We start from the raw sequence: 17,103 nt of genomic DNA, 5'->3' as shown, positions 1-17,103 counted from the left end.
TCAGATAAAATACAGCACCAATTCATTATAGAAACTCTCAGCAAAGTGGGTTTAGAGGGAACATGCCTAAACAAAATAAAGGCCATATACAACAAAGCAACTGCCAGCATCATGTTCAACAGGCAAAAACCACAAGTGTTCTCCTTAAAATCAGGAACAAGACAGGGATGTCCACTTTCACCTCTCTTATACAGCATAGTCCTGGAAGGCCTAGCCAAAGCAATCAGAAAAGAAGAAATAAAAGGCATCCAAATTGAAAAGGAAGAAGTAAAACTGTTGTTATTTGCAGATGACATGATACTGTACCCCAAAGATTCCATCAAGAAACTACTAGAACTGATAAATGAATTCAGCAAAGTATCAGTATATAAAATTAATATCCAGAAATCAGTTGCATTTTTATATGCCAATAATGAACTATGAAAAAGGGAAATTAAGAAAACAGTCCCATTCACAATTGCGACAAAAAGAATAAAACAGCTCAGAATAAACTTAACCAAGGATGTAAAAGACCTGCATTCAGAAAATTATAAGACACTGAAGAAAGAATTTGAAGACAATACAAATAAGTGGAGCATATGCTGTTTTCATTGATAGGAAGAATTAACATTGTTACAGTGTCCATACTACCCAAAGCAATCAATAGGTTCAACACAATTCCTATCAAGATTCCAATGATGTAATTCACAGATCTAGAACAAATATTTCACAAATGTATATGGAACCACAAAAGGTCCCATATAACAGCAGTGATCCTGAGAAAGAAGAACAAAGTTAGAGGAATCATGCTTCCTAATATCAAACTATACTACAAGGCCATAGTAATCAAAACAGCATGGTACTGGGACAAAAACAGACACATAGATCAATGGAACACAATAGAGAGCTCAGAAATAAACCCACACCTTTACAGGCAATTAATATGCAGCACAGGAAGCAAGCACATACAATGGGCTAAAGATAGTTTATTCAATAAATGGTGTTGGGAAAATTGGACAGAAACATGCAGAAAAATTAGACTAGACCACATTGTACCACACATAAGAATAAATTCAAAATGGATCATCTACTTAAATGTTAGGCCCCAAACCATAGAAGTCCTAAAAGAACACATAGGCAGCAAAGTCTCTGACATTGCTCATAGCAATATGCTACTAAATGTATCTCCTCTGGCAAGGGAAACAAAAGGACCTGAATGGTCACTTCTCCAAACAGCACATACAGATGGCCAATAGACATAAGAAAAGATGCTCATCGTCACTAATCATTAGAGAAATGCAAATTAAAACAATGAGATATCTTACACCTGTCAGAATGGCTATCATCAATAAATCAACAAGCTGGTGAGGATGTGGAGAAAAGGGAACAATTTTGTACTGTTGGCAGAAATGCAGACTGGTGCAGCCACTGTGGAAAGCAGGATGGAGATAACTCAGAAAATTAAAAAATGGATCTGCCTTTTGACCCATCAATCCCACTTCTGGGAGTATAACTGAAGGAACCCAAAACAGTAATTTGCAAGAACATAAGCACCCCTATGTTCATTGCACTGGTATTTACAATTGCCAAGATATAGAAGCAACCCAAGTGTCCATCAGTAGATGAGTGGATAAAACAACTGTGGGACATTTACACAATGGAATACTAATTGGCTGTAAAAAATTTTTTTTACCCATTACGACAATATGGATGGACTTGCAGAACATTATGCTAAGTGAAATAAGCCAGTCAGAGAAAGACAAATGCCATATGAGTTCACTCATATCTGGAATCGAATGAACAAAGTGAACTAACAAGGAAAATTGGGACAGATTCTTATAGAGAGCAGGATTATAACTAGTGGGAGTGGGAGGTATGAGGTGGAGGGATTAAGAAGAAAAGAAAAAGGACTCATGGACATGGATTACAGTGTGGTAATTGTTGGGGGAGGGGAGCACAAAGGCAAAATGGCAATGGAAAAAAAATATAGTAAAGAAGAAATTAAAAGATAAACATCAAAACAAGGCCTTGTAAGTCTATTTAAATTTTTAATATCTAAATTCAATAAGGAGCCCTGCCTGGTGTGGCTCAGTGGATTGAGTGTCGGGCTGAAAGCAAAAGGTCACTGCTTCAATTCCCAGTCTAGGGCACGTGCCTGGGTTGCAGGCAGTTTCCTCAAGGCAGGATGCATGAGAGGCAATCACACATTGATGTTTCTCTCCCTCTCTTTGTCCCTCCTTTCCCTTCTGTCTGAAAATAAATAAAATCTTTAAAAAATAAAAAAAATCAATAAGGCATAAAAGTATGTAATCAACTGTCAAGGTCAGTGATAAAGATTAAGATTCTAAGAATTCAAGTAAAATACATTTAGAGGAGAGTAAATATAGATATAGTCTATGCTTATAGATATTTGCTTTACTTAACATTCTCAACAGTATGTATACTAGAAATTTATGTTTCTTAACCAGAGAAGATTTAGATTTCTGGATATATGATAGACTAAACTGAATACTCCCTTCCTGTTAAAAAGAATGTTAACTAGAATGTTAAAAATAATTCATTTTTAATTCATAGCTCATCTCCAAAAGGGATCGGAACAGGTACCCAGAAATACTGAGAGCAAATCCAAAGTGGAAGGGAATATTGTTATTATGGTAGTCCTCTAGATAAGCAGAAACCATTTCTAGATTATGGGCTTCTTAAACTTAAATGGGAGCAGGAGAAATGGTCATTGGCCCACCTGAAGTGAGGAACTAAAATCAAATGCCTTCTACAGAGCCTGAGTCTCAAGCCATATTAAATAACTACCTTCTGGTTCTGTGTAGTGACAAAGGAGCTAGCCATCTCCTCAGAGGTTAACAAGGGAGAGAAGGTTGGGGAAAAGAATAGCTTACCCATAAGAAATTGGAGGATCTGCATTTATGCTATCCTGCTTGGGAAAACTCTTCGAGAACCATTGAAACCCCTTGAGACTTCAAAAAAAGCAGAAGTGAAATACTCAAAATGGTGTTTCTTCAGCTAGGATGCACAGGACTCTCCACTGATGATGAGCTTACCATAAAAAGAATTATAAATTATATAATGAATGGTAGTCAGGAGATACTCTACACAAAAGAATAAAAATGTTACAACAATCTTCATATTTCCAGGAACTGAAAATAAGACTAATCTCAAAGGCTTTACTAATTAGTCCATTTAAAATAAAGGCATGAAAGAAAAAGTAGACGCCATAATATGAAAGAGAACAATATAATAGAAAATAAGAATAATTGAAAAGAAAAGCTAAATAAAAATTGTGTGAGTGTATTAATTTAAATTATCAACTGGGTGGACAAGGCAAATAGTAGATTAGATACAGCTGAAAAAAATTAAATAACTCAGAAAAGGATCTGATTAAATCATTTAGCATGAAGCACAGAATAGTTAAGAGATAGAAAATATAAAAGAGCTGTTAACAGAAACATGGATGTTAGAATGAAAATGTCCTCACCAAAGTTCCAAAGGAAAGAATTGAAAGATTAATAAAATAGGAAAATCTCTAACAAAGTTGATCAAGAAAAAGAAGCAAATATCAGAAACAAAGGGGAACAGAACTACAGATACAGATGAAATTTTAAAACAAAGTAAATGCTACAGTTTTATATAAAATAAATCCAATAAACAATTTTCTAGGAAATATAGTACTAAAATTTACTTAAGAGCAAATAAAATAGGCCAATAGTGTTTAAATAAACTAGTAGTCAAAACATAGCCACAATAAATCATTATTCTATAGACAACTTTAGAGATAATCTTTACCATACTTATAAATATAGGCAAGTTTTATTTTACATAAATTCTTTCAGAGAACAGAATGGAAAAACTCAGTTCCTCATGGGATGCTAAATCTAATCTTACCAGCATCCCACAAGGGCACTATGAAATAATCATAGCCCTCTCTCTTTAACACAAATGTAAAAATTCTATATAAATCATTAAACTGAATTGGACCACTTACTTAATTATTAAAAGTAGATACATATCATGTTATCAGTTCTCCCCAAAGTAATCATCTATATGTTTAGTAAAATTCTAGTCATGCCAAAAGACCTTATTGGGGTTTTAAATTATATATTAAAAAGTAAAGGGCTAAGATTACCCAAGAAGAAAAAGAGGTAGATTCATCAGGTATCGGTGCTCAATATGTGGCAACATAAAATGGTATATAACCACTTTGGAAAACTGTTAGGCAGTTACTTAAAAAATTATACATACACCTACTTCATGACCTAGCCATGTCACTTCTAACTATTTACCCAAGAGATAAAAAGCAGGTCCACAAAAGATTTGTACAAGAATGTTTTCTGTAGCTTTATCCTTAATATTCCTACACTGGAAACAGCCTGAACATCCATCAACAGAATAATACACCTCCAGATTGCTGCCTTTTGTTCACAAAGTGGATGCTGTATCTCCAGGCCTCATGTCCATATTCCAGGCAAGAAGATGTGAGAAGCAAAGGGATATTTTCCTAGTGGGGCTTTTGTTTTTTTGTGGGAAATGTCTCCCCAGGCTCTGTTTATCTCATTGACCAGATCTATGTCGCATGAACCCCAGCCCGCTGCATATTTTGATAGTTGGACACACTAAACAAAGTTGGAGTGTGTTTGTAAGGAAGGAGGGAGGAAGGTGAAAGCAAGGAAGTGTCAGTTATGTCAGTAATACTTTATTTTCTGAAATAAACAAATCTGAAGTAGATGGCAAAGTATTAATAGATTTGTTCAACTTAGGTGGTGGAGACAGTCTATTTTATTTTATTCTGTATAACTTAAACATCTCATATTTTAAAAAGAAAAATAGCACAAAATAATAGAACATAGTACTCAGAATGTGAGTAGCAGTGATTTTATGCTGTTCTGGTCATTGGGAAACTGCATGACAGAAGAAAGTACATGTGCCCTAAGTTTGTGAATAACATCAAGTGTTCAAGGATAGAAAGAAGACAGGTGACAGTTGAGACTCCACAGCTGGGAAGATAGGCTGGGCAGATGACCTTGGAATATGGACATAGTTAGAAATCATAAGTGTGAAAGTCAGAAAGAGATGAAGACCCCCTCCTTAGGCAAAATGCTACTGCATCTGACTTTCACTAATTAGTCTCTTACTAAATGCATTCATGGGAAATACCAAGTATTAGCTTTCGAGTGTAAACTCAGTATAAACAACTGATTTCATGAATCACTGATGTAGTTGCTATCGGGAATCTGTTATGTTGACTAACATAATGCATTGCCGTGTGTCTGGTATTGTAAAACAGTACCTGTGCAATAGTACATTATTCTTGTACAAGTGTTTCACCACCTCTGATTGCCTCAGAGTACTACAGATGTTATAGAATAAGTACTTCTTTCCTACAGATGATAGTCTCTTTATATACACCTAGTTGGCATCATGTAAATGAAGTTAAAAGGTTTTCGTGTTTTTCTGATTTGAAGCCTGGGTGGGTTTTGATCAAATGAAGTAGAAAGTAACATACTCAGCTGTATTTGTGTATTTTCTATTCTCCTGGCTGTGTGCCTCTTAATAATAAAGTTTTCCCTAGAAAATATGTTATGCAGGCAAACAGATTAGACCTATTTTTCAAAATGTAAAACTGGTGAAAAAAATAGTTCCTCTTGGTTTGCATTTTTTGCTGTTTTCTTTTTTAAGTTTGTAGATATTGTGGCTTCTCCAATGGTGTCCAAACTTTTGACATCTCTGCACCACACTAGAATAAGAGTTGTCTTGGGCCACACATTAAATACATGATAACATGTAATCACAAGAAAATCTCAAGATGTTTTAAGTAAATTTACAAATTTTTTGTTGAGCCACATTCATAGCCATCCTGGGTGGCATGCAGCTGGCGGGCTGCAGGTTGGGCACCCCTGTTTCATGTAGTAGACCTAAAACACCCAGTGAGGGTCAGAGCTAGCTCTTTTGGAAACATTTCACCAAAGAGGCTATGATTGTTACTATTTTTCTTAAATGTTTATTTTGGTATCAGAGGCTGAGGAATTTTATATTGTTTGCTTACAAATTTTATTGAAGTTTACTGACATGAATATTTTTTAGATATCTTTATTATTTTTTCTCTATGCTTTAATGATGTCAAAGTTTTAATATCTTTTTAAAAATGAATCAGAAAAATTCTATTTCTAATAGCATTTTAAAAATAAAACTATACACACTGCTTCAATTAATGTAGAAATAGTACTACTATTAGTTATTTCCTGCTCACCAATACTAGACATGGTGGGTATAAAACTTTAATCTGGACATCACGTTTGTGTTCTTGAATATTAGCCTTCATATCATTAGGGAGAAGCCCTCTGGCTTCATTCACCCAAAGTCAGTGCTCTTTGTGATTTGAGAGGAGCACCTGTTATTGCAGATGACTAAGGATGGAGCTCCAAGTTGGCCAGTCTCTCACTTCCTTTACCTGAAAACATAAGAAAGCAAACTGTGGTGATGCAAAGCTGGCTGCAGTGAGGTAGCAGTGTCATCATGTGAGTTTCCATGGCAGTTACATGGAGTTGCACAGAAGACATTGGGATGCTGCAGACACTGCCTGAGACCCGCTCAGCCCTTTAGGTCTCGAGTATTTCCCTCTTTGAAAAGCAGGGAGTTTGGGTTAAAAAAAATGTCATCTGGCTTAAGCACACCTCATACAGCATCTCTCAATTTCTAATAAAATACCAAAGAAAACTCAGAAAAGAGTGTGAACTCACACTATGCCCAACAGAATGGGTTTCAAAAATAAGGTGGGTTGCTGCTTACCTGCCTAAAAGCAGTTGGGCAGTTTTGTTTCCCCAGCTCTGCAACATGAAGTTGGTATCAATCAAAAACCAGGTGTTTGACCTCTGCTGTCTGCATCCTGACTTCAGAGGGTGCTGAAGTGTTAGCTTGCATCATTCTTCAGGCAGAGAGTAAGGAAATAAGCCTCTGGAGTAACGAACATGTAGGAAGGAACAAAGTACAGTGCTGGAATGAAGAGTAAGAAAATGATCTTGTGACAGAATATGTAATATCTGTGGTCTTTTTTCACTTGCCAGACACTTCAGACTCATTAAATTTTGGGGTTGATATAGTCCATTACACTAATATACTACATTAATTGCCAAATGGTTTGGGTCAGATTTGCAGAGAACGGAACAGTTAGTACCCTAGAGGGGACTTAGGACAGAAATCATGTCTGTTTAATTTATTACACCATGTCTTATGCCTAATATATGATAGAAATCCAGTACAGTAAAACATTTGTGTAGTAAATAGATGGCTTTATGAAATAAATGATTTGGGAATAGCAGGTTTTCCATCCTGGGCAAAGATCTGGGGTTTGGAATCAGCAGGTCACATAGGGGCCAAACTCTGTTCCAGAGAATCTGTATTAGGAAGACCTATAAAACAATAGAGGTAGTTAATAGAAGGCCTTTTGCGTCAGACTTTGGAATTGGAATTTTTGTTACAAGCACTGCAGGAACCATGATATGTTGCTAAGAAAAATTGTATAGTCATACCCAAATGGAAGCTAGCAAGGTGGGTCTGACAAAGGTTTGGAGGGAGGAGGGTGCTGTGGGCAGGAGCCAGGGTGGGTCTCTTTGAAGTATTTTAATGACACCAGTTTTCTGAGGGCCCAGTGAGAGGGTCCTCCCCCCCAGCCCAGATACTTGAATCTTTTTAAGATGGCTTTTCTCTTACAATGTATGCATTAGATTCTGCTTCGTGAAGGCTGCAAGAAGATTCTGGTAGCTGACTCTCTGTCTTTACTGAAGAAAATGCATCGTACTCAGATGAAAGGCATTCTGGTCGATGGTGGGTAAAATTGCAATAATCATATGGAACTATATGTCTAGCTTTCAGAAGAGACAGAGCAAGTAGAAACCAGAAACACTGTGTAATCTCAAGTGTATGCGTTTCCTTGCAGAGGAGAACATTTGTGAATCGTGCCTTTCCCCTATTCTTCCATCAGGTAAGATGCTTGGGAGGGGCAAAAATCCCCAATATGTGTTAATGATGAGTGAATTTTTAAGAAAATTATATAACTTTCAGAATAATCCAGTTTACAGAATAATTTCAGCCCACATCTCTACTCAGTTGCCTGCTGATTGTGCCATTCTTTAGAACCAAGGATCTTCAACTGTGGAGTAAGTCAGCATCACCTGACATGTTTGTTAAAGCCCAGAATGCTGGTCCTACTCACAGAGGTTCCAATTTAGTATTTCCAGGGTAGGACATGAGAATTTGCATTTCTAACAAGTTCCCAAACAATGTTGATGCTACTGGTTCAGGGGCCATTCTTTGCAAAGCACTGCTATAGAGTAAAACAAAATAAAACTTACTGTCAATGTGTTTAAATTCCAAGGTTGAAGAACAATGTGTGTATGTGGGAAATTTTTTTATATGGCTTTCCCTTTTTTAAAACCTTTTCTCTCTTATATGGTTTTGGCATCCAAATTACCTCGCATGTCAATGGAAACATAATTAACCACACCCCTCCCCATCTAATTGGAATGGTGACTTCTTAAGAGACATAAACATTTGTTTATAATTTGTGGTTTATTTATCTTCATGTATAATCAAATCATCTTACATTGGATAATCTGACATGAGAAGAGGAAAAGTCTGTCATTTAAAAGTAGAAATTAAAGAACATTGTCAGGATACTAAAAAAATCTTTCTTGTTATTGTTGTTTTAATATAAATTCATCTTAGAGAAATACTGAATGATCTAGTTGATGTAGCATTTACTTAGCTATAAGGAGCATGAAAAATATGGCAGGAGCATGAAAAGTTTTTCCACTTAGGGCCTTTTCTAGAAGAAATAAATACGTTTGGATTTTAACTGTTTATGTTACAAACTGCAGTGGGCACAGGGAAAGAAGTGAGCTTCCATAGTGTTTTAGGCAGCATTTTAACAGAAAGAGACTGTATACACTGGCACTGTACAGTTAGATTAAATTCCTGCAGAAGTGAGATACAATGCAAGGTCACAGCCTACAGTTTAACCAAGTTCTGCCCTGAAATCAGAAGATGGTCTTGACAAAGATAGTAGGTGAACAGGCAGAAAGCATTTTCATAAAGCCACAAAACTGACCTCACTATGTGGAATGTAACAATTCTGTGTAGGAGCAGGGTTCAGGAGGAGAGGATGCACAAACATGTACTGGCTCTAATATGATTAATATGGTTAAACATGGATAAATTTGCTTATGGAACTTTCCCCAGTTTGTTGTTGTAGTAAATGGCATAAAAGCCAAGCAAGTAACCTGTGACTCACATGGCAACATGAATAGAATATCTATTTTTCATTTGACTACCACCCCAACTCAGGAATGCATTTATAAATAAGCAATCCTTCTAAAGCAGTTGATTTAACTACAGCTGGATTTTCATTAAGACTGGTTTGACTGCTGAATACACAATACAGTATACAGATGATATATTATGGAATTGTACACTTGAAACCTCTATAATTTTATTAACCAGTGTCACTGTGGTAAATTTAAATTAATTTTATAAAAAGTATGCTAACAGATGGGGAAAAAAGACTGTTTTAAGATATAGATTCAAGATGGCAACAATGGTAGAACGCTGAACTCACCTCCTTCTACGAGCAAACTAAAATATACACATACATAGAGAGCAGTTACTCCTGAGAGACAATGAGTGCTGAATGAACAGCTTCTGACCAACAAACTAGAAAAAGAGACCAAATGGAAAAAACTGGGAAACACAGGAGCTCTCCAGCAGCTATGGAAAATGTCTGGGCCAGGGGCCTAGTGAGCGCCATTGCTTACATTCCATACCACCCCCCACCCTCACAGCTCCATTTGGTGGCCAGGAGCTATATTCAAGTGCTCTGGCCCAGCTGCAAGGTCACCACACTGTATTCCCTGACACGTCACTTGAGCTCTTTCAGCTCCAGACAAAGTTGCTTCACCTAGCCTCCCCACCCAGAGCTGCTCTAGCACTATAGGCGAGGGCCCTGGACACTGTAGGCTCTTGTTTGCTCCAGCTGGCCTGCTAAAACGATCCAGCAGACACACCCTACAGAGAGGTATTTCTATACAAGGCCACTGCTTTCATGACTGGGAGAGATGGCTATTTTGTCTTTATATAACAAAATAGAAAATCAAACTAAATGAAAAAATCAGAATAATACCTCTCAGATGAAGGAATAAGAAAAATCCCCAGAAGAAAATTTTAAGGACATGGAGGCAAGTAATTTTCCCAGTAAGCAATTCAAAGAACCAATCATAAGGATGCTCACCAACTTGAGAGTGAAATAGAGGAATTTACGGAGAACTTCAACAAAAACTTAGAAAGCATAACACAGAACCAGGTAGAACTGAAGAACACAATAATTAAAATGAAAAATACATAAATAATAGGTTAGCTTATACAGAAGAATGAATCAGTGACCTGGAAAACAGACTAGTGGAAATCAATCAGAACAGTAAAAAGAAAAAAGATTTTAAAAAACAAAGATAGTTTAAAGAACCTCTGGGATAACATCAAGCACACAAACATTTGCATTTATAGAGGTTCCAGAAGGAAAAGGAAAGAACAGAAACTTTATTTAAAGAAATAACAGCTGAAAACTTTCCTAACCTGCAAAAGGAAATACACATCCAGGTTCAGGAAGCACAGAGAATTCCAAATAAGATAAACCCAAAGAGACCCATACCAAGACGTATAGTAATTATATTGGTAAAGTATAAAGTGGCAATCTTGAAAACAGGAAACCCCAAAAGGCTGATTTCTCAGCCTCAACTTTCCAGACCAGGAGGGAGTGGCAGGACATATTTAAAGTACTGAAAGAAAGGAACCTACGAACCTACAACCTATAATAATTTACCCAGCAAGGTAATTCAGAACTGAAGATGAGAAAAGAGTTTCCCTGACAAACATAAAATACAGGAATTCATCACCATTAAACCAGTCCTACAAGAAATGTTATAGGGTCTGCTTTAAGTAAAAAGGAAAGACACTAACCAGAAATAAGAAAATATGAGAAAAGAAAAATATCACAGGTAAAGCCAAATAGTTAATAAATGTAGCAAATCAGACATTTAAAAAGCTACTGCCTTTTGGTCAAAAAATAAAAGTACCAAACTCAACTCAAACTACAATAAATAGTTCAAAGATACATAACACAAAAACATCTAAAATATGACATCAAAAACTTAAAGCATGGAGAGGGGTATACAAATATAGTCCTTTTAGAGTATATTCAGATTTAAATATCTATCAGCTTAGAATAAACTGCTATAGATATAGAATGATATACATAAACCTATTGGCAACCACAAACCAAAAACCTACAAAAGACACAAAGAATAAAGAGAACAGAACTCAAACAAGAAACTAAAGAAAATCAGCAAACCGAAAGGGAAAAGAACAAGAGAAGAAAAGGAAAGAACACAACTATAGAAACAACCAAAAACATTTACAAAATGGCAATAAGCACATAGTTATCATAATTAATTTAAGTGTAAAATGTAGTGAATGCTCAAATAAAAAGAGAGTGGTGCTATGGCTGGCGTGGCTTAATGGTTTGATCATTGGCCTGTGAATAGAAAGGTTGCCAGTTTGATCCCCAGGCAGGGCACATGCCTGGGTTGTGGGCCAGGTCCCCGTTGGTGGTATGCAAGAGGCAACAAGTCAATGTTTCTCTCCCTCTCTTTCTCCATCCCTACACTCTCTCTAAAAAATAAACACATGAAATAGAAAATACTTTTAAAAAAGACACAGAGGGGATGAATAATTAAAAAATATGACTCATCTATATGCTGCCTACAAGGGTCTTCAAATCAAAGGGCACACAGACTGAAAGTTAAGGAATGGTAAAAGATATTTCATGCAATTAGAAATGAAAAGATAGCTGGGGTAGCAATACTCATATCAGACTAAATAGACTTTAAAATAGAATATGTAACAAAAAGGCAAAGAAATACATAATTGTAAAATGGTCAATCAAAAAAAAAAGTCTATAGCAATCACAAATATCTGTGACCCAACATTGAAGAAACTAAATATATGAAGCAAAAGTTAATAGATAGATAAAAGGAGAAATTCAGTAATAGGAGGATACTTTAATACTCCACTCTCATCAATAGATAGATCATTGAGACAAAATTAATAAGGAAATAATAGCTTTAAGTGTCACATTAGACCAGGTCAACTTAATAGATATTTATAGAACACTTCATCCAAAAACTTGAGAATAGAATACACAATTTTTCAAGTGCAATTTTTCTTTTCTGGATCCTCCTCCAGAATAGATCACATATTGGGCCATATAGCAAGCCTTAGTAAATTCAGAGAGATTGAAATCATTATCAAGCATCTTTTCCAGCTGCAATGGCATGACAGTAGAAATCAACTATGGAAAGAAAACTGGGAGAAAAAAACACAAATACATGAAAACTAAAGTACATGAAAAAACAGCCAGTGGATCAAAGAAATCAAATAGGTATTCAAAATCACCTTGACACAAATGAAGATAAAAACACCACTTTTCTAAACACACTATGGAATGCCACAAAAACACTTCTAAGTTGGATATTCATAGCTATACAGGCCTACAACAGGAAACAAGAAAAATCGCAAATAAACCATCTAACTCTACATCTATGAGAACTGGGGGGGGGGGGGGAAGAACAAATAAAACCCAAAGTAAACAGTGGGAGGGAAATAATTAAGATTGGAATGGAAATAAACAAAATAGAAATTTAAAGAACAATAGAAAAGTTCAGTGAAACTAAGAGTTGGTTATTTGAAAAGATAAAATTAAACCTTTAACCAAATTCATCAAGAATAAAGGAAAGAGAGGCCAAGTAAATAAAATCATAAATGAAAGAGAAGTTAACAACTTACACCACAGAAATACAAAGAGTCATTAAACAATACTTTGAAAAATTATATGCCAACAAACTTGACACATAATGGATAAATTTCTTACAAGACAGGAAGAAATAACAAATCTAAACAGACCAGTTACTAGTAATGAAATTGAGCAAATAATCAAAAAACTCCCAACAAATAAAAGTCCTGGACCAGATGGCTTCACAGGGGAATTCTACCACACATTTAAAGAAGAATTAATACTCATTCTTCTTAAACTATTTTAAAAATTATAGTAAAAGAAACACTTCCAAATTCAACCAAAGACATTACCAAAAAAGGAAAATTAGAGGCCAGTATGCTTGATGAACATAGATGCAGAAATTTTCAACAAAATACTAGTAAACCAGATGAAGTATACATTAAGGGGATTATGCCCCATGACCAAGTATGATTATTCCAAGGATGCAAGGAGGCTTCATTATATGTAAATCAATCAACCCCAGTAACAAAATGAACGATGGAAATGATAGGATCATCTCAGTAGAGGCAGAAAAAGGATTTGACAAACTTTAACATCCTTTTCTGATAAAAACTCCTCTCAACAAAGTGGGTATAGAAAGAACTTACCTCAATATTATAAAGACTATATATGACACACCCACAGCTGATATTGTACTCAGTGGTGAAAAGCTGAAAGCCTCTCCTCTAAGATCAGAAATAAGACAAGGATGCTCACTATTACCACTTCTATTCAACATAGCCCTGGAAGTCCTAATCAGAACAATCAGGCAGGAAAAAGAAATGAAGGCATCTAACTCAGAAAGGAAGAAATAAAACTCTTATTATCTGCAGATAGCATGATACTTTACATAGAAAACCCTAAAGACTCTACCAAGAAACTATTAGAATTAATAAGTGAGTTCAGTAAAATTTCAGGATATAAAAATCATTATACAGAATTTTTTACTGTTTCATTAACCAGTAATGAATTAATTTCTCCAGAAGGAGAAATTAAGAAAATCCTATTTACAGTTACATTTAAAAAACCCTCAGAATAAACTTAACCAAAGAGGTGAAAGACCTGTCCAGAGAGAACTGTGAGATATTAAAAGAAATTGAAGAAGATAACAAATAAATGGAAGGATATACCACACTCATGGAGTGGAAAGATTAGTAATTGTAAAATGTCTTTACTACTATCTTAAGTCATTTACAGATGCACTACAATCCTTATTAAAAATGTCAGTGGCATATTTCTTTGAACAAGTAATCCAGAAATGTATATGAAACCACAAAAGGCCCTGCCTTGAAAAAGAACAAAGGGAAAGGTGACATACTCCCAGATTTCAAACTACTACAGAACTAAAATGATCAAAGCAGTGCATACTGGCATAAAAACAGACATATAGATCAATGGAATAAAATAGCCCAGAAATAAACTCTTGCTTATATGATCAATTAATCTATAACAAAGGAAGCAAAAATATACAATGCGCTAAAAACAGTCTCATTAAGTAAAAGGTGTTGGGAAAACTGGACATATACATGCCAAAAAAAATGAAATGGGGCCACTTTCTAAACTGGACCATATACAAAAATAAACTCCAAATGGATTAAAGACTTAAGTTTAAGACCTGAAACTCCTAGAAGAAAACATACAATAAACTCTTTGACGTTGCTCTTAGCAATATCTTTTGGAATGTATACAACAACAAAAATTAACAAGTGGGACTACATCAAACTGAAAAAAATTGTTAAACTGAAGGAAATCATAAACAAAATAAAAAGAACCTACTGAATGGGAGAAGATACTCGCAAATGATATGTCCAATAAGAGTTTAATATCTAAAATGTATAAGGCACTTACACAACTTAACACTAAGAAAACCAAACAGTCTGATTAAAAGATGGGCAGAGGACCTCTTTATACGTTTCTCTCAGGAGGACATATACAGATATCTAACAGAAATATGGAAAGATACTCAATATCACTAATCATCAGGGAAATACAAATTAAAACCACAATGAGATATCACCTCACATATGTCAGAATGGCTATCATCAAGTAATCAATGAATAACAAGTTTTGGCCAGGATGTGGAAAACAGGGAACACTTTTGTACTGTTGGGATTATAAATCAGTGCAGCCACTGTGGAAAAAAGTATGGATATTCCTTGAAAAAAAATTAAAAATAGAGTTGCTGAATGATCCAACAGTTCCACTACTTGGTATTGATCTGAAAGAAACATGAATTCAAAAAGACTTAGGTACCCCCTATGTTCATTGCAGCATTATTTACAATAGCAAAGATATAGAAGCTACCTAGGTATCCATCAATAAATAGATGAATGGATAAAGAAGATGTGGGATATCCAATGGCATATTAGTCATAAAAAAAAACTTGCCATTTGCAACAGTATGGATGTACCTAGAGGGTATTATATTATGCTAAGTGAAGTCAGAAAGAAAAAGGAAAATACCATATAATTTCACTAATATGTGGAATCTTTTTAAAAAATGAATAAACAAAACAGATCTACATAGAAAAAAACTGACAGTTGCCAAAGGGAAGGGTATGAGAGAATGGGGGAAAAAAAAAAAAAGACTGGTTTTGTAAGTTTCTGATCTGCTTGTTGCATTGAGTCTTTCTCTCTTTTCTGCCCTCTGCCCCCAGACGCAGCTAAGCTCTTCAGTGTGGTGGTCTTCCATTGCCGGCATATGTTCCACAAGGAGTGCCTGCCCGTGCCCAGCATGGTGAGTTGGCAGCTAGCCGCCATTAACTAAAGAGAAATTGATGCAGTCAATTCTGTAGATGTGCTCAAAATTGTAGCCTGTCATCCTATGGTTCTCTGAGTTCCCAAAATTATAATAGAGTTTTATATCATGTTAGGAAAATTAATTCATCTAATACTCAAACATAAAAATGTTTATTAAACTAAGCATTATAAAATCATATTCATTGAAGTGAATTTACTCAGGTAAAATTGATGACTGTTGAGCTATGGAGACATGATACAGTAAACCATTTGATGTTTTGTACAGCTCTCAACCTAATTTCTGCATCATGGCCCTGCTCTCTTTTAGTGTCATGTTCCTCTCTGTCACATTGGACTTGTTTTTCTGTGGGGTGTTCTTTGAATAACAGCTATTCTAAATGGAATCCTATGTGAATCAGCAATAATCTCAAGGAAAAGAAATGACATTTCATAGCATCCTCCCTGTCCCCTGACTCATGCTCCCATAATATTTCTGAATATGAAAGTAGAAACAAAAGGTTTTTTTTATCTGTGTTTTTAAATTATATTTTAGACCTCTCCTGCACAGTTCTGCAACATCTGCAGCGCTAAGCACCGTGGACCAGGAAGTGCCATTTTGGAGATGAAAAAATAGCTTTGTCCCATTGTCAGTATCTTCCTCACCACTCTTTTTGAAGATAGTGTTTGCAACAACAGAAGCATTTGCTGAGTTTTGTATGTTTATGTTATGCTCAGAAAAACTTTTGTCATCTTTACCTGTCTACTAGAGTTTTCTCTTTGCAGTTGATAAAGATGTTAGATTTTTCCCCATCCATGCATGAAATAGTTGGATTCACAGTCAATATTTCATCATTTGTTTGGCTCACTCTTTATTGAGGAATGGAAACATCAGTTTGGGAATTAGAAATTTTTAAATCATAGTAAAATTGTTCATTCCTAAAGTGAACTGTCAGGGGTCGTCCCCAGCTGTCTAAGCATCACCCATGTTGCTGTCCAGCTAGCTCCTGCTGCGTTGGACCTTGGTCTGTATGCTCTGCAGTTCTTGCATCTGAGTTTGTCTTTTTGTAATGTCATCAGCTGTTGTTATTATGTCAATAGGTGTTTAATGAAACATTGTGCACACTGTCACTTATTCAGTGGCATCTGCATGACATGAGCATGCTGATGTCATGCAGTTTCATGTTGACTGATCACATGTTCTATGTATCCCAATGACTAGCAGTGGTCCTGGCAGGCACTCAGCATTTGTTGATTGAATAAATGTTACCTCTCCCCACATGGAAGACTCTTTATTTATTGGGTTGAACAGCTTCAGTCAAGAATTCTGGCACCCTCTTGAGGAACAGAACAGACTCCCAGCACCCTGGAATGTGATGGGTTGTGTTTAGGTTTTGCCCAACCAGAGGAAATGAGTCCTATTATAGATACTCTGAAGGATTCTCAGGAGAAATGGGACTGTCTGATGCCAGAGGATGGGCTTAATGATGTTTTTCTTCT

At 35.7% G+C, this 17,103-nt stretch overlaps 1 protein-coding gene across 3 annotated transcripts in view; it reads left to right on the top strand.

Moving 5' to 3' along the window:
- Positions 1-16,884, top strand: part of VPS41 (VPS41 subunit of HOPS complex) — a 225,814-nt gene extending 208,930 nt beyond the window's left edge. For all 3 annotated transcript variants that reach the window (XM_045827611.1, XM_045827610.1, XM_045827609.1), the window contains 4 exons: positions 7,713-7,812; positions 7,925-7,969; positions 15,525-15,604; positions 16,160-16,884. In XM_045827611.1, the coding sequence (XP_045683567.1) occupies positions 7,713-7,812; positions 7,925-7,969; positions 15,525-15,604; positions 16,160-16,240 (306 nt within the window). In that variant the 3' untranslated portion in view covers positions 16,241-16,884. The remainder of the gene's footprint in view (positions 1-7,712; positions 7,813-7,924; positions 7,970-15,524; positions 15,605-16,159) is intronic.
- Positions 16,885-17,103: the final 219 nt, after the last annotated feature.

This window comes from Phyllostomus hastatus, unplaced genomic scaffold (genome assembly GCF_019186645.2).
Source record: "Phyllostomus hastatus isolate PE091 unplaced genomic scaffold, TTU_PhHast_1.1 phas_scaffold_78, whole genome shotgun sequence".
Taxonomy (NCBI): domain Eukaryota; kingdom Metazoa; phylum Chordata; class Mammalia; order Chiroptera; family Phyllostomidae; genus Phyllostomus; species Phyllostomus hastatus.
The sequence above is the reverse complement of the archived record's forward strand: the minus strand, read 5'-3'. Positions and strand labels throughout refer to the sequence as shown.